The sequence below is a fragment of the Pararge aegeria genome, chromosome 18 (assembly GCF_905163445.1).
Source record: "Pararge aegeria chromosome 18, ilParAegt1.1, whole genome shotgun sequence".
Lineage (NCBI taxonomy): Eukaryota > Metazoa > Arthropoda > Insecta > Lepidoptera > Nymphalidae > Pararge > Pararge aegeria.
Window position 1 is genome coordinate 9,141,248 of NC_053197.1, and position 27,520 is coordinate 9,168,767.

General features: G+C 35.8%; 1 protein-coding gene across 1 annotated transcript in view; it reads left to right on the top strand.

Annotated features, from left to right (window-relative positions):
* The window catches only part of LOC120631620, a 300,382-nt gene that overhangs the window by 74,160 nt on the left and 198,702 nt on the right, over positions 1 to 27,520 (top strand). The window contains exons 3-4 of the mRNA XM_039901276.1: positions 130 to 229; positions 17,459 to 17,542. Coding sequence (XP_039757210.1) covers positions 130 to 229; positions 17,459 to 17,542 — 184 coding nt within the window. The remainder of the gene's footprint in view (positions 1 to 129; positions 230 to 17,458; positions 17,543 to 27,520) is intronic.

Consider the following 27,520-nt stretch of genomic DNA (forward strand, 5'->3'; position numbering starts at 1 on the left):
CACTTATGTAAACATATATATATGAATGCTTCATATGTGACAGGCCTACAAGAATAAAGATTTTTGAATTTGATATTTTAAATATGCATGCGTTTAGTTTAAATGTAATGATAAAACGTTTTTTCCCAGGATGGATGCCCACGAGATGAAGGATCTCGCTACACACCCCTATCTGCACTATCATCGATGCAGCCTCCTGCGGAACATGCACAAACACATCCTACGCCAGGTAACTATAAATATTTGCTTTTAAAATTAACTATATGGATATATATAATGTGTACGTAAACTACTCTAAGACCACCATCTCAAGCTTAATTAACATCCCACAGCTGGGCAGCAGACATCTTATTCATCAGAGTTAAAAAAAATCGAACTTTACTTGGCCGGATTCGATTACAGTATATGACGTTGCAATTTGCATTTATTTATAGCTATTTTTCGATGATATCTAGGAGTCATCGTGTTCAGTACAGTTGTAATTTTATATTTTTACTGAAATGTATTTACCCACCCTCGGAAGAAATATCAGTATAAATTAATCATAAAAAAATAAAATACTCAATAATGTCTAAATTATAGTATTCTTTTTATTTTATTCTACTATGAAAATTAAAAGCTAAGAAAGACTTACTTAAAAGTTTCGTTATTTAACTTTGGACTTATTATCAACGACAACTTATCCTTTTCTTGATGTAAGTACTATTAATAAATTAAGCTTAAACTATTAATAATTTATGTATATCTTATATGAATTGTTAATACTTTAAGTTCTCATTTAGCAGAACCAGGACCTTTTGATTTAGGCCATTAATGAGACGAAACGAAAAATACTTAGTTTTATTAACAATCACGATGATGTTCACAATGTATACAGTTATGTATTTTAAATATTTAGGTGAGCCGAATTGCTGGTGCTGCTAATTGAAAAAGTAAATTATATAACGTTTTTGCGGTTAAAATTTTTAGCCATGCGGTAAACCGATACGACTGTTGGCATTACGCCAGGCGTACAGATGTCAATGCAGAATCTTTGGTCCCGAGAGACACTTCCCGCGAACATCACAACACCTATCAGCATTATTCTCTCATGTTTTCCTCTAATTCACAGCTAAATGTCCTGACACTTGCCTGCGAAGACGCGTTAATGGGTACTTACTTTTATTGCCCTTCATTTCATGCCTTTTTATATCGCGCTAACATCTGCAACCAAAGCGGCGATTTTTTGTAGGCTATACTAAAAATAGGGGTATTTTTAGAAGCTCTTGTTTGGTTGTTTTCGTAAGTATACCTACTTTTCCAGTCACCATTATCAATCGATCGATTAACGTTTACGACTGGACATAGTTATTTTGCGTTTCAAAATCCACGATCCTCGGCTGCGATGGGCCCCGCCCATTGCCACTTCAGCTTCGCGACTATCTGAGCTATATTAATCGGTAACACTAGTTCTTGTATCTCCTCATTTCTGATTTGATCACGTAGAATCCTAGCATAGCTCTCTCCATCGCACGCTGAGTGACTCTGAGTCATCTTATAAGGCCCACAGTGAGCGACCACGTTTCAGATCCGTATCCCATCACTGGCAACACGCACTGTTCAAAGACTTTGATCTTCAGGCACTAAAAGATATCGGATTAAAAGATGTCACAAAGCTTCTCGAAGGCTGCCCATTCAAGTTTGATTCTGCGGTTAACCTTCTCAAATTGGACCTACCTTACTGCATAGTGTGTCTTAGATATATGTATTCATATCAAATTTGGGTGCAGAGCTCCCAACTGGGTGGAGTGGAACAGAATATGAGCGTTGGACTTAATTTTCGTCTTGCTCATGTTCATATACCTATAGGCCCGCCTGTTTAGAAACTCTGCTGTTTTATTGAGCATCGTATTAAGATCTCCCAGAGTTTCTGCCCTTATGAATACATCGAAGGCAAATCGAAATTGAGTGATGTCGTAGTTGATGTTGATGCCAAGCCCATTCTAATTCAGATGCTAGTTACCACATAGGAATTACTAGCACGCTCCGCAGTTTTACCCGTGTTAACTAAGGCTCATAACGTAATTGTATTAAGCACAATATACGCCGCGCAGGTACTTTTCTCGTAAACACCCCTCCTTCACGTATTTTAATTTAAATTTGTCCTTACCTCCTAAATTATACATCGATTAACATCTTCTTCTCTTATCTCTTCGATCTTCGTAAGTTTGATAATAAAATAGCTGAGTTTTGTAATGGTTTTATATTTTATACCGAATGAATATCGTATTGTAGATTATTTTAAGATCCAGTATTTTTGACGTAAATACTTATTAAAAAAATAAAGTATCTATTAGCATTAAAAACATCGCGCAAAATCAAACCACAAACATATGTTTCCTTTTTTCTTTTTCGTTGTTGTAGCTACAATGGAAAGACTCACTCTGTAAAAAATTCCACTCACTTCCTATGAAATACAGTCGGCTGTCAGACGGACATTCGGACGAACAATGCAAGCTTAGTAAAAAAATTAGGGTTCTCAATGATACTAGGGTATGGTACTACATTCTTACAAATCTGGAATATACCGCAACTAACTTATTAGTTGCACGTATTAGAGCGGCCGGCAGTGGCAAAGTGCCAAGTTGCCTATACTCGTGATATTAAAGAGCCACTTATCTCCCGTAGCCGCCGTCAACCTAAACTTCAAATCAGCACTATTGAAGCTGATACAAAGCTTTTCTTTTCTATTGATAAGAGTATAAAAGAGCAAGATATACAATCGCACGCGTAAATGATTAAAAAAAAAAACATGTAAGTAGTTACTTACATCTAACGATTACTAACCTAACCCAAGACCTATGTACAAAATATATATAAACTTTTATCATTTAAATATGACGACATATTCTATCGTCTCATGTTGTCATTATCAATCCGTTATCGGCTTACTAAAGGGCATGAAACCCTTTTCAGATTGAGAAAGGTTTAGGCAGTATAATAGCTCATCACGCTAGCCAAGTGTTGATTGGTAGACGCCACATTGGCACACGCCTTTATATATATATTTTAATACATCAAAAAACGCATCGCCTTCTAGCCCCAAAGTAAGCGTAACTTGTGTTATGGGTACTAAGATAACTGATGAATATTTTTATAAATAATATAAATATAAACACACACTGAAAAACATTAATGTTCATCACACAAACATTTTCTAACTATATATAAATAAATTTAATGTACATATAAACACACACCGAAAATGATTCATGTTTATCACACAAACATTTTCTAGTGGTTGGAAATCAAACCCACAGCCTTGGACTCAGAAAGCAGGGTCGCTGACCACTGCGCCAATCAGCCGCCATAGGCCGCTTTGAGAACATTATGGAGAACTCTCTGGCATGCAGGTTTACTCACGATGTTGTCCTTAACCGTTAAAGAAAGTACATAATATATGTTTAAACACGCGTAGCTGAAAAGTCAGAGCTGCGTGCCTGAAATTGAAGTTGGTCCCCTCGAATAGGGAAGGGAGGAAATGAAAATGAGGAGATGAAATCTTAACCACTAGGCTACCACCGCATATGTCTAACTAAATAAAAGGAAGAAAATGTAATAAATAAATAAATATACAACGACAATACACACATCTACACAATAACGACAACTTAAATTTCTTTTTAGCAATCGAATTATAAATACAGGATATAACAGAAAAATTTGAGCTAGTTTCCCCGCAAATCGTTAAATATTGTCTGATTTTAAAAATATTTCAAAAAATACATATTACAAAAAGAGTTTTCCACAAACGTTTTCCATTTACTTATGAAGGATTAAAACAAGCACTATTTGCTTGTAAACTCTCGAAGAACTTTGAACAAACTACTCGTAGTATTCACGTAGATGTAACGAGGATGCAAGAATATTATGTTATCAAATTTCATACAAGATAACGAGATGCAAAATATGTCATTAACTGCGAAATCTGTTTCCCTTTGTCTGACGTCTATATCCGCCTTTACAATCTAAGCAACGTGGCCTATTAGTTATCTCGCCGAGAAAAACCATTCCAACGTTTTCCAGCTCAAACAGGCACAAAGCAACAAAATACTGGGAAAATGAAAACGCGAAGAGTGAAGTTGCTGAGTTAATCATGAAAGCCGAACGCTAAGCGAGTCTGCTTGGGTTTTTGTTTTGTTTCCGCCTTAGGGATAAATGTATGACAGCTGGAGTAAGTATGTAAATGTATTGCATACTTATTTACATTTGTTTAGCTTAGCTTTGGTATCTTTATCACGTCCTTATTTGCATTCGAACGTTTAAATCCGTATGTTTGATCAAAATGATTTACAGGGATATTATTTTCATTTCCAAATTGATTCGCACGCCTTGGATGCTCGTGTGGAATAAGGTACCGACTTTAATTAATTTTGAATGCTCGTAAATAAATGTTTATATTATTTAAAGTTGTAAATTCATTTATTTCAAGTTACAAATAAAATTTATTAACACTTTTGAAATAGAATTTAATGACGTACTTAACCGTACATTACGCTATGTAAAACATTGTCAAGAGAGGTGTGAAAATACCTTTTCCTATAAGAGAAGATCAGCCAACCACGGGACATTGGTGTTGTTATCTGCCATCCGATGCAAATCTCAAAAACTCGCCCTCATGCATTCAACAAACATTATTTGTAATTACTGTAATTAATGATGAACGCACCAATCATAGAACGCGTCATGGAGTTGGATTAGACTTCGACGCAAGGTGTTAACGATTACCACCAGATGTTCGTTATAATTATTATGAGTGGGCCGAGGGCTAACCCTCCATATGGAGCGCAAGGGGTGAAAATGTCGGTATTTGCTTTTTGTTAACGTCCGTCCTGTTTTCTTAATTAAGAGAGTTTTGTTTTTAATTGAAGCGTGCTATGATAGTGCCCGTAATGAGGGTACACGGTAGAACAAGAACATAAAACAATAAATATAAATATCCGGAGAGTATTACGGAGCGTGGATTTTGGTGAAATATCAGATGTTTTGTTGATGGTAAATCTAAAATAGTTTTTTGGCTAGTTGCGACTTCACTATCGTAATTATAAAAGAGTAAAGCTGACCGAATTCCTTTGTTTTAACACTTATATTAATTAGTTGACCGTTTTGTCGCTAGTTTTTCCAGTGCATGGTTTGTTTTTAAAACAAAATTTAGCCGGACAAAATGTTCAACTTTAAAATAGAACACATGGTATTTTATTTACTTTGTGCTTTGTGTGTGTGTGTTGTGTTGAAAACAAGCGAACAATAATCGCACAAATTTCTAACCGAAATTTTTAAGCTCAATATCAAAATATCCTTAGACATATAAAAAAATACTTTTGGTATTTACGTAATTTGTTTCCATTGTTTGTTCCAACTCAAAACTACTACTACTACGAGGGTTCCAAAGTTTACTTATAAGGTTCTTTAACTCAGATTATAGCTCAGCTTTATGCAGATCGTTTGTAAAACAAAAATCAGAATTACAGGATCTGCCACTTAAAAACGAGTGCCATTAGGTTCATTTTACTTTAACGATACAGAGTTTGATATTCGAAAACGACTCTCCGATTGCGAGCATGCAAATCTTGTACTCAAAAAGTAACTTACTAAGGGTGTAATATGATATTGATGTCGTAATAGCATGCGAACAATAATTTGTGATGTCCAGTTTGACACTTCTTCAATAAAATTATAGTTTTATTTTTATTTATTTATTTATTAGAATACCTATATATACATACCTACCTATAATTAAGTAAAAGTTTTATAAGAAGCAATTTTCAAATGGAATGACAGAACTCACTAATCCGTACCAACTGTAAGCTCGTAATAACCCTTCTCGTTCGATCTAGCACGTTTTCAGTATTAACTAAAATATAATTTAACCAAATCCTCGCTTGCTACAAATAAATAAAACGGAATTGTTCGTGTAATATCAAAATAATAGCTTTTTATGCATATAAAAAAAACTATTCGGTATTTATATTTATTTATTTTATTTTTATTTATACACTTTATTTGTACACCACAAATAGTAAAAAAAAAACAATGGACACAACAAAAATAAACTTAAAAAGTAGGATACAAAGGGCGGCCTTATCGCTTAGTAGCGATCTCTTCCAGGCAACCTTAGGATTAGGAAAACCAAGGGAAACCGATTGGTGGGGTGTATTATTATTATATACATACTTACGAACAATTACACACTAACACTATCAAGATTACACACATAAAATACTAATAATAATCACGAGATTACCGCCATGTGGAGTGTTGAGTCGACCGTTGTTGTTCCGATCGTCGTTTCAGTCAATGGTCTTCTCGCGAAAAGCTTCGACCAACATCTCAAGAAGCTTTCGCTTGGTTGTTGGATCAAGGGTCGGATACAGAAGGCAGTAGTCCTTGAAACGGCGCGTATTGTGAGGAGGTTCCTCACTCTGGAGCCCTGACCACCGGTTGCTTGGGCATTCAAAAGCCCCGCAAGCGGAGGGTGGAAGTTTTTTTTTTTTATAAATTTTTAATAGTGTTTTTTAATTTATTCTTAAGCATTGTTAATAATTTAAAAAAAAAAATAATAAATGATAGAATATAAAAAAATAATAAACTAATATATACTAAAACATACTTAAATATGAGTAAGAGTTAATCACTGTCGTCTTTATTGTTCAAGATAATGGGCTTTAACAGCATTTTTAAATATGTCTAGTGACCTTGACTGTCGTATGCTTATTGGGAGTGCATTCCACAGTTAAGTAGCTTGAACAATGAATGAATACTTATAAAACTTAGTTTTATGAAACGGCATGCTCAAAGTCAGCGTACGACAAGAACGTATATCTGACTGCACTCCAAGAAAATTAAATTTCTCCTTTAGGTAAGAGGGAGTTTTAGGGTTAAATAACACACAGTACAGAAGCGACAGAACATGCAGATCCCGGCGACGACGAATAGGGAGCCACTTAAGCTTTAGTCTAAATTCAGATACATGATCATATTTGCGTAAGCCAAATATGAACCGAATACGAGATTTTGAAGACGCTCAAGTTTGTTCAGTTGGTCCTCGGTCAGGTTAAGATAGCTTGCGTCCGCATAACCAAGAATAGAGATAATAAGAGAATGTGCCAACATAACTTTGGTGTGAATTGGAAGAACAGAACGCAGGCGACGCAATGACCTAATAGTCGCAAACATCCTCCTACTCAATACGTTGACATGCACAGACCATGATAGTTGTTTATCAAGATGTAAGCCTAGATCTTTAACAGTGTCACAGTAGGGAATAGTGACACCGTTGTATACAACAGGAGGGAGATTCTGCCAATCAACTCTAACACCCAATCCCGGGCTGCCAATAATGATAGCCTGAGATTTTACAGGGTTAACCTTAAGTCCATACTGCCTGCTCCACTCAGAAATGTTAGATAAATCACTATTAACTGCAGAAACAGTAGGACCAAGATTTCCAAGGGTAGAGTGACGATATATTTGAATATCATCTGCATACATGTGATAGAGAGAAGAAATACGATGAGTAATTGAGTTAATGAAAATAGCAAAGAGTAGGGGAGACAACACGCCACCCTGAGGTACCCCGGCCGCAACATCACACCAGGACGATGAGGACTCTTCAATCCGAATGCGCTGTTGACGACCATTGAGGTAACTCCGAAACCATTCTAACACCGATGGAGATATCGAGTGCAGGAGACTCAACAGGATGTCATAATCTACTGTATTAAAAGCATTACTAAAGTCAAGTAAAGTCAGTACTGTGAGTTCCTTGTTATCCATCGCCCTTCGAATATCATCGGTAACTTTTACTAGGGCTGTAACCGTACTATGACCAGGGCGAAAGCCAGACTGCAAAGGACTAAGAATACAGTTTTTATTAAGGAAAAGACTAAGTTGCTGGTATACTAGTTTCTCAAGGACTTTTGAAATAAACGGCAAAATTGAAATCGGACGAAAATCGGAGAAAGATGCAGGGTTGGCCTTTTTAGGAAGAGGGATAATTTGAGCCTTTTTCCAGGCTTCGGGAAATTTGCTAGTCATGATAGAATGATTTAGAATATGGGTTAAGACAAGGGGAAACAACATCAAGAATAGGAATGACATCAAGAATAGGAATGACTATAACAGGACTATAACAAAACAACTTTTTTATTGGCTGCCTGTCTGTTTGTTTCGTCTAAGAACCATAAAGATTCGGCCGATTTTGACGGCATTTTTGATTACTTTCGCAGGAAGTACTACGCTACTACTACAAAGCTACTTTATATTTAGAAAATCTACCAATAAAGGGGTGAAAAAGATTTTTTGCATTCGATTTTGGCTACCACTAATTTATAATTTCCTTTATTACAAGTTTTATGCCGGTTACTAATACTATCACTTGATAACACCGTGTCACTCTTTTTTACGACACGACATAGCATCACGACACGACACAGGAAGGTGCCACTTTGCCACGTATCGCGTGTTTGTCTTTTGGCCCTAAGAGATTTAGTATATTGCCTAAACCCGCCCGCAAGATTATATGCTATAATAACATCACGCTTCAACTCGCGAAACCGCAGGTAACATCTATTAACTAATAATTCCTACAGCTCTCTAAATCCCTCATCATTTGTAATAAACAGTTTATTTGAAAATGGATAGCTAAAGCACACAGTTGTGAACATTTCAGAGCTCGGCATTTCACTGGAAAGTTTATTGCCGTTTAATAAATTGCTACGTAGAATTTGTAACAAAACGTAATTCTCCGATCCTCGCTCTCACCTGCATAACATTCACAAAGTTCACAGAAATATTATTCCGCCTATTAATATTTGCCTCACTGATTTTTAATGATGGCAATATTACAGTTGTAATACAACTGTAATATTAAACGGAAAACAATACAGAGATGTTTTGTAAACTACCCTGTGACACTCATCCCTTCATAATATCATAAGGTTACTAATAGGGTAGTAACTTACCTAAAGCAATGTTTGTGATTTCTTTTATAAGATAATAAAATGTTGGACTTTTCGGCGTGGAAACTACGGAGATAAAGGTGGGCGAAAGGTGGTTTTTTGTCCTTTTTTTTTAGGAATGTATGTATTAAACTCTTTCATATTGAAGGTCCAGGAAGCTCTCGGTCTATAGTTGTTTACAAAAAAACTTTTGTTCTACTACTTTGTTTTAACTCGATAGTTTATGAAATATTAAAGGTTCAATATTTTACTTGTTACTACTCTGTAATGTAACATCGGCAACATAGCGCGAACCCCGACTCTGCGTGACACTGACCCGACTAATGACCAGGACTACAAGGCTGAGAACTTTCTGGTATGTTTTATTTAACCCTGTATTTCTCACTCAATTGCAATCAAGTCGTGGCGAAAGACGTTTACACGCATTCACCGCTAAATACCTTCAAAACTTCCTCTATATAATGGTCCCCGCCCGTAAGTCGTACCGTAAGAGTTTGTTTCTAACCATTTAGAAAACGGAACGATAAATAATAAAATGAGAACCATTTGCGACTTGTAGGATAAAGGTTTATCACTGCTCGAACCGAACCCTTTCCTGTTGAGTATGGATAAATAGACCTCATCGTAGTGAATTGGGTATAATAGACCCTACTTAGCTACCAAAACAAAACCCAACTGTACATTGGTACATGGACAGTGTTACAAGCAAAAAACAGAAAGGAAGAACAGGTGATTTTCTGGCCTCTTTCTGCTTTCTTTACCGGCGCTATAGTCTCAGACAAATTGTTTACATAATAGATAGGCCCACTTGAAATAAATAAATGTATCGAAATATAATAATTTAATGTTATCAAAATACCTTTACAAACTAATGTATTTTAAATTTTATTAACTATAAAAGGAAATTTTCAAAGCATGTATTCCACTGAAAAGTTCCACAGTACATGTCATAAATTATTACGTAGGATATTTAGTTCAACGAATCAGCTTTTCATTTGCATAACAGTTTACTGAGCTTGTTACTCCGGATATTAATATTATGTTCTATATTTCTTTAACTTTATACAAATTAATATTTCGTTACGGAGTGCCTTATGAATATTATTCAGTAAGTATACATGGATCGTTTATTTCGTTAAATAAGAAAGAAAAACATCCAACGTGTTTCTTAAAAGTTCAAGTTTAAATTAAGTTACGTTATACGTGTATTTTTTTTTATTTGTTCTGAAATTTCAACAATACCTATTACGATTCATGAGATAAAGACAGACAGACGGGTGAACGGACAGCAAAGGCATAGTAACGAGGTCCCTTTGGCACCCTTAGGGTAAGAAACCCTTCAAATATGGTATGATATTGATCAACAAATTGTCATTTGAGCTGACATTTTTAAAGATTTTTTTTATCAGCTTCCCATAATTTACACCAAAATTAGGAAGTTTAACGTACTCAGGGCGAACATTACAAACTCCGGGTTCGTACTGCGAATATCATGATATAAAACCTGATAAGTATATATATTTTCTTATTTTGCCTTAGAAGACTGACTGCAATCTCACCACGTAGTAAACGATAAAGAAATCTAAAGATGATAACGGACTAACCTCTTAGGGGTATTCAAATCCATACCCCTCATCGTTTTCTAAGCATTATCGTACCGCTTGGCGGCACATCTTTGTCAATAATAGTGAACTAACTGCGGCCGAAATCTAAAAACTTTAACAAAATATAATAAAGTTAATAATATTCACAAAATATATTAAGTTCTGATGTTTATGAAATTTTAAACATTATTCAGAAAATTGAAAAAGAAAGTTAATCACTGCAAAGCAAAGAGTAGTTTTCAAAGCGCAGCATGTATTTCTCTGAGCGCTTTATTACTAAGTTATTACGTAATTCCCACTACATGATGCAGTTCTCGCAAACTTACATTTAGTAAGGAGCTTAGAGATTTATATACCGAAGTACTGGTAAAATTTAGTGAAATTACATTTAATTTGGTAGCTATTTTTTTGTGATTAGGTAACTGTCCATTGAGTTATTATATTGCTGTACCTTGTAATTTGTTTTTTTTTCTGTACTCGGAAGTATAGTTACAAAGCTGTTTTGTGGCAGTTAAAGCAATTTAACGGCCGATTGGCGCAGTGGACAGCGACCCTGCTTTCTGAGTCCAGGCCGTGGGTTCGATCAGTGGCGTGCACTTGGTTTCTTACCAGTTTATACATACCCTAAAAATTGCGTAAATTGCATAAAACGGCAAAAATTCTCCTCCTATACGAGTTATATATAAATTTTAGGGTATGCAGTGCTTTCGTGCATGTTTGAAGTGCACGCCACTTGGTTCGATTCCCACAGCTGTAAAATGTTTGTGTGATGAACATGAATGTTTTTCAGTTTCTAGGTGTTTATCTGTATATTAAAATTATTTAAATAAATTCTTTAAAAGTGTCTATTTGAAGTGAGAAATATTTGACTTTGTTATTACTTCATTTTTGTTATATTTTTATTTACAACAATTACATAAAAAATTATAATAATTAATATCGTCAATCTTAATATTAACTCATTTTGCTCCAGCTAGAAAAAAGGTAACAAAGATTGTGAACTGTTATGCAAATAAAAAGAGTATCCTCGAACTACACCATGTAACAGACTCTGCAAAAATAATTTAATAAGCTTTCCAGCGAATTGCGCACTAGGAAATTGTCTCTTAGCGATGAACAATTTTCTCTTTAAAAGAATGAAACAGTTTATTGACTGCCTCGTTTGTATCGTTGTTAGTATGTTAAAATATGGACAGGTATAAGACCGCCATGGCACAGCGGTGAGCGCTATGGTTTTAAATTGGAACCACCGGGTTCGATTTCGGTTAGGGAATGAAACCTATAATATATAACCCATACCCCTGGGTTAAATATAACTGCCATACACCCTAACAGGAATGTAGTAAAATAAAAAAAAAATACTTTTAATGTAATATACATTCAAAATCTCTAAGAGCGTCTTCAATTACTACATAGTATAAAACAAAGTCGCAGACCGCTGTCTGTCTGTCCCAATATATGCGTGGATCTTAAAAAATACGCAACGGATTTTAATACGGTTTTTTTTATAGATATAATTTTTCAAGAGGAAGGTTGATATGGCTTTTACTTAACTTCTAATATTCTTATCTTGTCCTATTTGTGTGGTTTACAGAAAGTTTTAAAGCGAATATTTTAATCCGCTTTATTCCTATCCCATAGCAATTTCGATAACTTTTTGCAGTGGAAAGCGACCATGCTTTCTGAATCCAAGGCCGTGGGTTCGATTCCCACAACTGGAAAATGTTTGTGTGATGAACATGAATATTTTTCAGTTTCTGGGTGCTTAATTGTATGTTATAAGTTTTATGTGTGTATATTATTCATAAAAATATTTATCAGTCATCGTAGTACCCATAACACAAGCTAAGCTTACTTTGGGGCAACATGGCGATGTGTGTAGTGTCGTAGTATATTTATTTATTAAAACAAAGCTGCTGCGATGGTAGTACATAAGCGCCCAGAACCAACACGTTAGAAAATGCACCCCAGCAGGGCCAGCACGGTCAGGAGACAAAAATGATATCCCCCGATTATATCCTAGATATAATTAACGTGGCCACCTGCTAGAGTACGGGATTATGGAATAGGAGAAGTTTAAATAATATAATAATAATAATAATAATAATAAATAAAAAAGTTTTTTATTAGAGGCATATAAACCCATATACCTATCAGCGTTTATATACAAAGAAATCGATGACTTACATATATACTTATTTCAGATGTCATAGGATTTTATTTTATTTTTTGTTCCAGTCTCGATGAACAAACAGCCAATAGTCTAAAATAGGACTCGGCATACCCTCACAGACGACCCTAAGTATTCTATTGTTAGAGTTCGTAATCCTTTCCCAAAAGGATGTTTACTCCCGTTAATTATTACACATATATTATTTGGATATTATTTCCTCTCTTGTGTGGCAATGCTCTGAAACAAATAAAACTGTGGAAGAAGATACATTTATACCCTTTCCCCGGGGGATATAATTGTCTCCTGCCCATGCTAGCTGTGCTGGGAATCGAAAAAGATCGGTCCCGTCGGTAAGCTAATAATCGTTAAGCTCGCCATTTAGGCAGTGTAGAGCAGAGAAAGAGGAGAGAAAAATGAATATTAAGTTAATATTAAGTTATTTTTATTTAGTTATAAAGAATCCTCTATTATTCTCCGGGTAGAGTTGGCTTGCTCTAGAACTCTCTAAGCCTTCTTGAACACTTCCTATCACCCTACAAAATCCATGGTGATTACTATTATACTCCACATACCTTTGAGTATATTATGTAGAACTCTCAGGCGAGCAGGTTTCCTCACGATGTTTTTCTTCACCGAGTTGAAGCAAGTTATATTTTAATTACTTAAAACGCACATAACTTAGAAAAGTTAGAGTTGCGTGCTGGGATTCGAATTCGGCTCCCCGAAGGTGAAGTCGAGCTCCTACCCATAGAGCTACGACCGCTTACAATTTTGTTTTAAATTTATTTATATTTAAACCATACAAAAGTACGAGTACAAGTGATAATGTTTATCATTATATTATAATATCTTATGTATCTTTACTTTACTTTTATTATTTTATACGATTTTATAATGACCATTGCCCAAAAATTCAAAGTATTTTAGTCACAAAGCTTATATACATACAAATCTCTAGTAACAAATAAATGAATACAAAATACATAAATATGATCGTTGAAATATTGATAAGATAACGTCATATTTAAATATATCGAAACCATAGTTTCATCATTAATAGCGTACCTTTAACAAGTGTAGTACCCATAACACAAGCTACGCTTATTTTGGGGCTAGATGGCGATGTGTGTAATGTGTATTGTCCGTAATATATTTATTTGATGCCCGTTTTCCTTTAATTTCCCTTATGCAACATAGTTTAAACACTAAGTATATACTATCTGCGTCCACTTATCGGTATTACGTACTGAGATATTAATTTAAATCAAATTTATATAAATCGAGAAAGGAAAATTGTTTGCTGTCCACATTACGTTGAAAATTTTAATACAGTTTATTACTAGGAACCCTTCCCGTAATGTATTCCAGGAATCGCCTACAATATAAATTGTTGAAGTTTACATGGCTTTATATTCTTAGATAATATTTTTTTTAACTGTGATATCTTAGGTAAATCGATATTAAACAATTTAAGGTCAGATCATTGTGGCCAACAAATTACTGTTGTTGGTACAAATAGAAATAAACATATTGTTAAGTACAGGCCGATAAAACTCAGAGTAAACTGACGCGATTTGAAGGTGAAATATCAGCCAACATTCCTGCTCTCTTTTTTGAAAACTGTCATCCCGACAATCTTTATCGTACGCTTTTCAATGAAATAGAAAGTGCATTTAATAAAGTATTTACTTTTAAATACATAGATTCTAATTAAAAAATGAGGTTTAGTGATTGGGTGACAATAGGCATTTACAAAAGCAGGGATAAGTTGTATGAGCTATATGATGAAAAACAATACAATCAGACTCCAACCTTCCTTGAATATGTAAAAAGTTACTCCAAAACATTTAAAAATGTTTGTAGACAAGCTAAGTCGCTATACATTAAAGATCGGATAGTAAAATCTGAAAACAAAATACAAACAACCTGGAAAATTGTTAATAATGAATCTGGGAAAACTAAATCTCGAGACGGAAATTTTGAATTAATTATTAATAATAATATGGTAACTACTGATACAGAAGTTGCTAGTACTTTTGAAAACTTTTTTCAGAATGTTCCTATTTTGTTAACAGATTCACTAAATTCCTCACCTACTGCAGCTCAGAATTTATTAAGAGGCAACATTAATGAGTGCAAAGTTTTATTTCATTTCAAACATATAGATGCATCGGATATCAGTAAAAACTTCAAGTTGTTAAAATTAAAGAAAACAGGTGATATATGGGGAATGTCGGTAAAGGTAATATCTCAAATTATTCACGTCATTGCTCCTCTTTTAGCCATAATGTTCAATGAATGTGTTGATTTAGGTACTTTCCCGAACCTAATGAAACATAGTAAACTCATTCCTCTATTTAAATCTGGTAATAAAAATGATATAAACAATTACAGACCTATCTCAATCTTACCAGCTCTTAGTAAGATATTTGAAAAAATTATATTAAATCAACTCTTATATCATTTTAATGTAAATAACTTACTACACCCTGAGCAGTATGGCTTCACTAAAGGTCGTAGCACAACGGACGCAGGCGCTAAACTTATAAAACATGTTTATGATGCCTGGGAATGTTCACAGAACGCCATGGGTGTTTTTTGTGATCTATCTAAAGCTTTCGATTGTGTTGATCATAAAACCTTGCTTCTTAAGCTAAGCCACTATGGTATCCAAAACGTTGCACTAAATTTGGTTGCCTCTTATCTCAGCAATAGAACCCAAAGAGTTTGCATAAATGATGCAAAGTCTCAGGGTTCAAATACCTCAATGGGTGTCCCACAAGGCTCGATTTTGGGTCCTTTTCTATTTTTAGTGTATATAAATGATCTACCGTACCATGTCAGTGGAACATGCGACATTGTATTGTTTGCAGATGATACATCTCTAATTTTTAAGACTGATAGGAGTAAAGATAACTCTGACGAAGTAAACCGTGTTATGTCGCATGTGTCGCACTGGTTTACAGTTAACAACTTACTTTTAAATGCAAAAAAAACAAAGTGTGTCGAATTTATCTTACCAAATGTAAAGAAAATTGATAAAAATATAATGATAAATGGTGAATCACTAAAAATAGAGACTTCCACAGTTTTTCTGGGCGTGACCTTGGATAATAAGCTACAGTGGGGTGCCCATATAGATTCACTAGCGGGTAAACTAAGCTCGGCTGCCTACGCAGTCAGAAAAATTAGACAGATTACTGACGTTGAAAAAGCTAGGCTAGTTTATTTTGCGTACTTTCATAGTGTTATGTCCTATGGAATCTTGTTATGGGGTAAAGCAGCTGATATCGAAACTATATTTATATTGCAGAAAAGAGCTGTACGGTCAATATATAAACTTAAATCACGCGAATCCCTCCGTGAGAAGTTTAAAGAAATAGGCATACTTACTGTAGCTTCACAATATATTTATAACAATATAGTATTTGTAAGACAACATATTAGTCTTTATACACAAAAAGTGGACATAAACAGACGACTTACAAGAAATGGTCATAAATTAGTGTCATCTGCATATCGTCTGCGTAAGGTACAGGGATCATTTGTGGGATTGAGTATACGCTTTTATAATATGATTCCTAAGGTGATTTTGGACCTGCCAATGCACAAGTTTAAAGAATTTGTTAAAACACATTTATTAGAGCGAGGTTACTATACAATTGATGAATTTTTTAATGACAAGGTTGCTTGGAAGCATCCGGCTCCGCTTTCAGCTCTCACAAGATAGAAAAATGAATGTTAAAATACAAAATGTAAATTGTTGATGTTGGAAAAGAGCAACTGCTGAGTTTCTTGCCGGCTTCTTCTCGGTAGAATCTGCCTTCCGAACCGGTGGTAGAATCACTACAAACAGACAGACTTGACGTTTCAAAAGTGCTTATATTAGGCCTACTTGAAATAAATGAATTTTGAATTTTGAATTTTGAAAACTATTAAATAATAATGTATTTTCCGACTATACATGTATCCAGTATAATATATTATTATTCGACTATTCATGTATCCAGTACTAGCTGACCCGCGCAACTTCGGCTGCACCTGAAAAAAACCTAGAAACTAATTGCAGGGCTACCTACCAGGTGGACCTGTTTAATTTCCGAACTGTGTTATTCGCGACCGTACGTGTTATTCTATACCCGTCGCAACTTCTAAGCGATAGGTTCAATTTGAATATTTTAAAACTGAATTTGGAGTTATATAATCAAACTTAATATTTATATTACTTTATTTATTTCGCATTTATAATATTAGTATTTAGTAGGATGATACGCATGCATTCGATCGTTGTCCCATATGCCTCGCGACTTGCTGTTATCTGTGAAGAGTTATGTCCTTTATCTCCCACGATAAAAATCAAATAAACAAAGTAGATTTTGTTCCTGTATTAGGAAAGTGTCTTAAGAGGGTTCAATCTCTTAATTCCCTCTTCTGTAAGATATCAGAGCAGCAGGGCTAGAACCGGCAGGAGACAAAAATTATATCCCCCGATTGTATAATCGAGGGATAAATGAGTATAATCTCCAATTGTGCGCCAGTGCTCCGAAAGTTGATAATGCTGTGGGAGAAGATAAATTTTTATCCTTTCCCCCGGGAGATAATTGTCTCCTGCCCTTGCTAGCTGGGCTGTACCCAGCAAAGCCACATTCATAGACAGTTAATGATGATGATCGTTTTCGCAGTGCCCGAACTGGGAGGATTGGGTCGCCGAGCCGGTTGCTCCAGTGCATTCTCCGCTCCGTCTCCAGCAGCTCATCATGACCCAGGTAAGGTTTTTATTTTAGACAATTATATTTTAGTTTTACCCTTATGGCAGAGGCATTTAACCCGAAGCTATACCACTTTGTATTCGCAAACAGTTTAATACCACTGTATTAATTAACGTTTATTGAAAGCGCAATATACTCGTATTGTCTACCGTGCCGTGATTTTGTGTATGCAGAAGCGACAATATACTAACAAAAGCTTAATTATGAGGTTCGCTTTTGGTTCAGTTACAATGAAATTAAATGTCGACCAATTTCATTAACAGTATGACACACTATTCGCTCGTTATTACAATCTATTATTATATGCTGAGTTTTGACATTGAGCCCTGGATTGAATAATAAATGTTACTAGGTTATTTTATTCATATATAAATAAATAAAGTAATCAATATAATCTCTATTGCTAAATATGGTAAGAAAGGCATAAATAACCAGGCATAAATAATTTTGTAATAATTTTATGAATTCGACCAACTTCGTTAATAATTGGAAATGAAAAGTTGTTGATTCTAAATATAAAATGCGTATTAAAATTTCTGAACCGGAAGGATTTGAACCTGTGACAATGGCGGCCTGACCGCTTTACCAACTAAGCTACGGTGCTCATACCATTGACGTCCTAATGATTATGTGCCTTTTTATCAATATTATAGCGACTATAGCATCGTCTAGTAGGAAACATTACAGTTTCGATCTAGTTTTCATCGATCGATGGTATGACAAACGTAGGTAGCTTAGTTGGTAAAGCGCTTAGGACGCGTTTGCCAGAGATTCAAATCAAATCCTTTAAAAATCGTAAGTTCAAAGCCTGTCGGTTCTTAAACTTTTAGATACATTTTAAATTTAATAATTTGAACTTTTGTCTAAGTGTACGTAAATACACTTAAATAAGAATATTGAAATTGTTTAATTTTTTTTTAAAGCTATTTCCATAACACAGGCCAGCTTTGAAAGGTTCATAAACCTATTCTAGGATTGCTTTAAAGAAAAGCCGATTAATAGGATCGCATTAACTTGACTCATTCTTTTTCATTCGATTCGGTGTCTACATTACTATTATTATATATTTACAGGCTACAGGCTTGTAGCCTGTAAATATACTTAGAAGTTCTTTAATGTGTATTATTAATTATACCGAGAGTAGTAGCGAGTGAATATAAGAGTCGGTTTTTTTGTCACTTATTTCTTTCGTCATTCCTAGTAATCATCACGAACCTTCATCACCAGCCTTATACAAGGCACGGGTTCCTTTCAGAATGAGATGTATTGAGGCCGTAGTCCAACAAGCTGGCCGAGTGCGGAATGGCAGACTTCAGAAGCCTCAGGTGCAGGTTCCCCAATGATATTTTCCATCACCGTTAAAGCAAGTGATATAAGTAACATTATTCACAAATTAAAACGCACATAACTCGAAAAGTTAACCACTAAGCTATCACCGTTTACACTCCACACTAATAATCCACACTCATACTTATTTTAAATGAATAAATAGGTACGTTTGTGTGATTGATCGTCTCAAACTCAATAGGTGGGGATACTTTTATCCAAGAATATCACTAAGAAGGCGGACTTATTGCTTGCCGCAATAAGGCCGCCTTTGCATGTCTACATTGTGTACTGTATATTCCTTACTGTTTCTTTTCCTGTATGTTATACGTGCTATAAAGTGTTTCTTCTTCTTCTTCTAAGAAACCGAACCCATACCGTTTTTAGATAGCCTTTATTATCTTTACACGGCTCGCCAGCTAAACCGATGGTTTAAGCAGGTGGTTTTTAAATACCCAAATAAACGTGTACTATTGCTACGGGTAAACAAATGCTACCCTTGACATAATCTGCGTTGCTTTTATATCTTAGGAAAGTTCGCGCCATAATTATATTTCCTAGTTTCATGTTACAGGGAGGTTCGCAGTCTCCACGATATCTCTTTAGCTACACCACTAGTAGCCGGTAGCTTTCACAATTTCCACTCGGTTAAGTAATTAATTCTTTTGCCGATCTCTTTGAATAAATCACTTCGCAGTCAAGTCAACTTGGACATTATAAAAGTTGTCTTTTAAATTTTAAATATCGTTTTCAATGCTGCGCGGCTTCTTTTTTGTTTCCACTTTCGTATTCTGTTTGGTGTTGGAAGGGACTTGCAGTTGTTTGCTTTAATTATAACATATTTTTTGCCTTGTTATTCATATTTCGTTTGTGTTAAGAATCTTGTAGCTTATCAAATCGTTTTAGGGATTGCCACACGTATGGGAAGTATTATGTGATGGGTGGTTACTTCCTTATTAGTCTAGTAGTTGGTATGATTGGTAATATTTTACGCGCTTACGAGGTCCTGGGTCCAGTTTTATGAGTACGGCGATTTCACGCGATGTTTGTCTTAAATCTCTACTCATTTAATAAGAGTGTTGATCTAACAAGTGTTTCATAATGGTAAATAACTGGCGATCATTATTATATGTTAGTCATATTCTTTTACCATTATAGTAGCACAATATCTGAAGTCAGGTGAATTAATCTTTACATCTTATTTAATAATAGGTGCTGCCCGCGTACTTTGTTCGCGTTTTCGGTTTCGTACAAATCCCGTGGGAATCGTAAGTTTTCCTGGAAATAAATTTTGCCTGTGTTACTCTCCTTCCTTTCACCTTACTCAATGCTAAAAATCAAGTTGATTGGATACTTAGTTAGGGCGTTAAGGAAGGACAAATAAACAAAACAAAAGCTGGAGAAACGGCCGAGGATTTTTGCAACAAAACCAAATAAGACCTTACTCGTATGTCTCGTATCTGTTGAATTTATGATGATGATATGTCTGTTTCAAAGTTTAACTTCATATACCTAATATGTAGGAATATAAATATGTATAGCACAATATAGTATTGTACTACATTGTACAATCCAAATATAGGCCACACAAAATAGTATTTTAGAAAATAAATGCCCAATATGTGCGAGCAAAATTCATGATACAAAGTAGATTTTCAACTGCCAATATAAGCGGTCGGTGCTATTCGAATGTTTTTTCGGCGAAAATATTATTTGTCGGGGTATAACACGGTTTATGCTGTTTTCACACCGAAGCGGGGCGGGAAGCATTCGTAAATAAATACCTACTCTGGTATCAAGTAAAACTAACTGCATTCACCGCAATTTAACTTTATTACTGTGCGGATGGTGCTTTGATAACTTTCTTTTTGTCTGTACCATTTCCAAAATTTGTTAGGTCAGCATAGAGATAGATAGTGGCTTATGCTGTCAAGTTTATAGAGCTTTACTTTTTGACTGAAAGTTGTGAAACACACCTTTTAAACTCTACGAAATATACTACCCTGCTACTTTTTAAGCCTAACCTTGCCCGATACAATCAAAGAATGGATAGAAATAAATTACAGATGAATATAGTTAGCTTCGTGCAGTAGCGTGCATAGAAGGTATGTACAGGGTGTGCAGATGATATTAAATTTAAAAAAATCTCCAGTACGAGTTATAATAAGCTTAAGGATAGGCATTGTACGAGTTGTAAAAAGCCTTCCCTTAAGTATTTATAACTCGTCCTGGATATTTTCTTCATTTTATATAATCTGCATACCCTGTGGATACCCCCTCTATGCATGCCACTGGCTTCGTGTAGTGAGGGTCATCATACCATATATAGTTGCCATCGCACCTCATATTAACTCCTCCTTTACAACATCCTTCATAATTCTTCTTCTCCCGGTTATTTGTATGAACGAGCTATCTCTTCCGCCTACGAGACCCTTGCGGTCTGGCGTGTCAAAAACTCCTCTTGATGTCCCTTCATATAACACTATTTTCTACCAGAAATCTTTCTCCGTCCACGTTTCCCACCTATGAAACTCACTGTACATTAGACTGCCGGTCGGTGTTAGTCTGTTAAAAACAGTGTGAAACAGCATTATCTATCGTTTTTGTTGTATATTTATCACTTGTTACTTATTATAGTCATATTTATTATATTATTTTTATGTATTTTTTATATAATTTAATATCTTAAAATTGCTATTTTGCATATTTTTAGTAGTTATGATTTAGTATGTTGTACCTTTATTTGACCTATACCTCAACAGAATCATCTTACTCACATCCTGGAGTAACTGGAAGAGATCTCTTATAGTGATAAGCTTTCCTTTGTACACTTCTTGTATCATATGTTCTCAATCACATTTTTGGTGCATACATAATGTATAAATAAATAAATAACTACTGAGGGAATATAACGAAGAACGGGCAGCAGCGTCCTGTATGGCACTACTACCACCTACTGAAATCACCATCCCGTCTGTCACAAGCAAGGTGATTTTCGACCAATCCTCACGATGGGAATGGCCTTTATTCCAGCAGTGGACGGTTCTAGGTTATTGATGATGATGATGATGAAAAAAGACGGTATAGGAAAGAACCTTGGTAAAAGATATCTTGAAGTCATTAAGATATTAAGATACCATCTCGACACGACCCTGTAAAATTTGTAATTTTGGTGAAAATACAAATATGAAAGCAGCTTAAGCATAAGGATGGTATGTTTTACATAATAATTACGTTGTATACATAATAACGTTTTCCGTAAAAAAATATCCTGTGTTTTTGCTATAATCTTAGGTACCTTAACATCAAAACCATCAAAATTTAAGCATGGAGGCACAATATTAATGAGGAAAAAGGTGTGATAACTCGCGCGTGTAGGTACTTACCAAACATTTTTTAGTTTTTTGTGCATTAATATTAAGTTTCTGTGCGATAAAACAGTAAAACTTTTCATTGAACGAATTGAGCTTTAAATTTATTCCATCTTTAGACAGAGTGTCTAGCACTCTCCAGCCTATTTATAATAATGCGAAGCGGTGATACCCCAGTGGTTAGGACTTCACTTTCGAGGTACTTACCGAGTTCAAATCCCAGCACGCACCTCTAACTTTTTTTAAGTTATGTTCGTTTTAGCCAATTAAAATACCACTTTCTTCAACGGCAAAAAAAAAACATCGTGATGATACCATGCCTGAGAGCTCCCCATAATGGTAACAAAAGCGGATGGAGTCCTGTTAAATGGAATGTCACCAGTCCAAAATGTAAGCAGCGTGGTGGACATCACTTGCTACAACGGTAAAAGAAGGTATCTTAAGAAAACCATGCCTTAGAGGTATAATGGTATCAAAAGCGTGTGGAGTCCACCCAAGTCACCAGTCCAGAATGTAAGCAGCGTAGTGGACGTACGGCTTAAACCTTACTCATTGTGGACCCTGTAGTGGGCTTAGTAATGGGTTGATATGATCATGATGATGATGCAAATAATACCGTCATTCCATTCCGTCCGTCCGTTCCGTCATTATTATTATTTTATATCTTTATAATTAATCCGTCGCTGCGTGAAAGAATGATAAACCAATAAACACACGCGTTTTTGGCACCTTTTAATGTAACTTTTTCTTAGTCGTGCACTCTTGGCAGAGTGGTCGTGGCTGCTGAGATGAATTTCATGGCGCTAGCCATCATCGGATTTCACGGCTTCCCGCTCCAGTCTTCTCCACTTTTGGCGGTTGGTAGCGTTTCGAAAGCATCCTACCCCGGTTGTCTGGGTCAACGATTTCACCGTATCTGTCCAACGAGTAGGCTGTCCTTGCACTACCAATCGACCCCTCATTCCTTGAGACGTGAACCAATTTGACTGAATTTTGGAATGGAAATAGAGGATACCCAGGAATAACACATAGGCTTGCTTTTTATCACGGGAAAATGTACGGTTCCCGCAAGATTCATGAAAAACCGAAAACCGCTGGTTGGTATATCTATATTATATATTGACAGGGATTAAATAAATAATAAATAAATAAATATACTACGACAAGACACACATCGCTATCTAGCCCCAAAGTAAGCATAGCTTGTGTTATGAGTACTAAGATAGCTGATGAATATTTTTATGAATATAATACACATGAATACTTATAATATACATATAAACACCCAGACACTACAAAAACATTAATGTTCGTCACACTAACATTTTCCCAGTTGTGGGAATCGAACTCACGGCCTTGGACGCGGAAAGCAGCGTCACTGCCCACTGCGCCACTCGGCTGTCAAATGGATTGGTTTTAAGTAACAGTTAGATCCAATTAGATCAAATACCTCAGTAGATTTCCGATTAGGTAAATTTAATCTGAGAAATATTGTTTCCAAGCAATCCTTCTGATGTTTATCAATTTGCAAAATTGTTTATGCCAGCCATTTCCCTTTTCGCGGTCGTGAAACCTTATAAAGCTAACCTCGTCAATTTAGAAGGACAAATTGTGTTCACAAGTATATAAGTATACTGACATACACAAGCCCTTATGCTAACTTAGAGTACGCTTTTCATACTTCCCATACTGGATGTATGTGTAGTCCACCAATCCCCACTGGTCCAGCGTGGTGGACTACGGCCTAAACCTTTCTCATTGTGGGAGTAGATCTGTTCCCTGTAGTGGGCCGGCAATAGGTTGATTTGATGATGCTGATGCTAATGTATTAATGCTACTTATATTAAAAATGCAATAGTTAATATGGATGGGTGGATGGATGAATGTTTGTTACTCGTTGACGCAAAAACTGCTGCACCAATTTGACTGAATTTTGGAAATAGAGTATACCCTGGATTAACACATAGGCTAGCTTTTTATCACGGGAAAATGTACGGTTCCCGCAGGATTCATGAAAATCCAAACACCGCTCGCAACAGCTGGTTAGTTTATCAATAGTAACTACTTATAAAATATAAGTATCTCTATGAGATTTTGAAATAAATGCATCTCTTTTATAAATTTAAAATGCATATAAAAAATTTCGGAACCGACAGGATTTGAACCTGCGACTCTCGGGCAATCGCGGCCTGAGCGCTTTCACCAATTAAGCTACGGCTCTCCTACCGTCGGTGCCGAAATTAGTATATGCATTTCACATCAGTCTTATAGCGACTGTAGCGTCATCTAGTAGGAAACTTTGCAGTTTCAATCTACTTTTTTCAAAGGTCCATATTACAATAAGACACGTTTGAAACAAGAGATGACACATTGCTTTTTTATAATATTTGCATTTTAAATTTATAAAATTGATAATTTCTTCAAGTGTAGGTAAAAATACTAATAAAAATTATACAAAAATGCATCATTAAGCTCTTTTTACTGCAAGTGAAGATTCTTATTTCTGCTATGTATAAAACTGCTTAATTGTACCTTGTATCTTACTTCATCATCATCATATTAACCAATGGACGTAAACACCTGGACATAGGCACTTTTAAAGGAGTCACAAAATTCACGCTATTGGGCCGCTTGCGTCCAGGTCCTCTGTTCTACTCGTTTGATGTCGTCTGTCCTAGAGGAAGTGAAACACTGCGTGTAGCGGCGTTTGCCATTGCTACCTCGAGACTCCAACTTCTATCTCCGAGGCGTGTTCTGCCTCGCCCATTGTCGCTGGTTCGCGACTAATTGAGCTATGTTATTCCATTAATTTCAGTCTTAACACAGAAATACTCCGCGTACAGCTTTCTCCGTCGCACGTAGATACTCAGAGTATTTTTAGGAGGCATGCAAGGGGTCACATTTCGTTACTTTTTGTTAATTTTTATTCCACTTCTTGCTAGCCCTTGACTGAAATCTCTCCTGGCGGTAAGTGATGATGCAGGCTAAGATGGTAGTGAGCTAACCTGTTTGGCTAATTCCCTATTTCGCTTCTTCCACGACCTCCCAGAAAATTAGACTAGAAAACATTCAGATATTGTAGATTTCCAAATAGGCAGCCCCTGCCGGGTATCGAACCCGGTACCTCCACTTATGAAACTACAACGCTCACCGTTGCGCCAGGAATGTCGTCAAAGTCAAAAGTCAAAACCAAAATTTTTTTTTTCTGCTGTGTACCTACAGTAAAAGTGTATTCATTATTTCAGCACGTTGCTTCTTGAAAAGATATTCAGTTACACGAATGGAACAACTGCTGTAAATTTGCATCGCGTATTGCTGTTTGATGGCGATTTGTTATTCGTAGCTTTATAAAATGCTTGCGCGAACTTTCCTAGTGAACACACGACGGCAATATGAATTTAAAGTAGACATCGACCTAACTCACTACGTTACATTTTAATATTAGTGATTTTTACTTGTGGCTCATTTCGAGTAAAGTCTGTTTCAGCATACCGTTGCATTTATTCTGCTAGAATATTCAAAAAAAAAAAATTAAAGTATCGTGTTTAACGAATGAGTATTAATAATACCATGTTTTGATTTCATCTCGTATTCCCACAGGAATTATTTTCGAATATCTATAGCAAGATAGATAGCAAATTACGCTTAATTTTTCTAACATATCATAAAATTCCGCAAAGTAACGCCTGCTTCTATCCAATATTCGAATAATGAATTTTCTGAACTTTTGTCGAATTATGATAACCACAATTTTAATACTCATATAATTACATACATTATTATCATAACATCAACTCAATACCGTCCCACTACAGAGCACGGGTCTCCTCCCACAATGAGAAGGTGTTAAGGCCGTAGTCCACCATGCTGGCCCAGTGCGGATAGGTGGACTCAACACACCTTTGAGAACATAATGTAAAACTCTCCGGCATGCAGGTTTCCTCACGATGTTTTCCTGTACCGCTGAAGCAAATATTTAATTTTATTTTTTTAAATTACATAAATCGCACATAGCTTTAAGTTAAGTGCGTTTTTATGGATAAGTAATTACATAGCTTAAACGCACATAGCTTAAAACCACATAACCATATAGCTATGTGGTTATGTGGTTTTAAGCGGCCCCGCGAAAGTAAAGTCGAGGTCCTACCCAATGCGCTTTCATCGTCTTACTCATATAATTAGTTTATTAGAATTGCATAGACGAATTTGGATCATCTGTAATTCAATATTACTTTGATCTAACGACACACCTGACAATCAATCCGTAAAATGGAACTGTTCTTATTGGTTTACATAAAATTCTAACATTAGCTGTAAAAGTTTGTAAGAGTCTGGTAAATCCACCCCTCTTAACACACGCTTACATCGGTGAATTGGGAGACGTTACACGAAACCATTTACATAAGTACGGTGTTCAACTACGTAATTCTTGACGCTGTAAAGCCTGAACAAGAATTTTCCCTGTACGCATACATTGTAACGCTTTGCTGGATTTATTAAAATGCAAATATTTAGCAGGCCTTGAGTCCCATCCGAGTTGGATGACGCAACAAATTGTGAAGCTAAAGTGGCGATGGGCGGGCGCATAGCTCGAAGGACTGATGGTCGTTGAGGTCCCTAGTTGCTCGAGTTGACAAATAGCCTCAAGGGAATTTCAGGGAGTGGCTGGGCACGACACAATCTGGCAAATCTATTCCCAGCACGCGCCTCTAACTTTACATGTGATACAGCTTTTCAGAATACCCTTTTGAGCACTGTTGTGGGCCTGAAATGGGTCGATAATGTTGATGATGAAGTTTCAATAATCCATACTCGAATAAACATTACGTGGTGGCGTGTGCTATATAGTTTTGACAGCATAAATCGGAATCTGGATAATACGAATGACCGATTTTGAAGGTACGAAGGTATTTTCCCCTGACACTGAGAGCACGTTGAGCTGTCGGTCCTGGTACTCTATCACTAGCACTGTTTTATAGTAATCTATATATATGCTGACCCTGACTGAATCTATATATGGTGTACAAAGCCTCTAGTAACTGAAACAAATGTATGGAACTAAACGGAGTATGCAAAGGGTAACGGCGATTTCGAAAATTCATTGCGAGAATCCCATGGCCAGCACGCTACTGGTAAGTTCTTGGTTGTCCAGTTTTTGAAATCGCCACTTTTGTATTTTATTATAAGCTGTTAATTAGCGACTGCCAATTTCATTTTGTAAATATTTCCGATTTAAGGCAAGACGCATTAAGCACATGCGAATGAGTACGTCTTACCT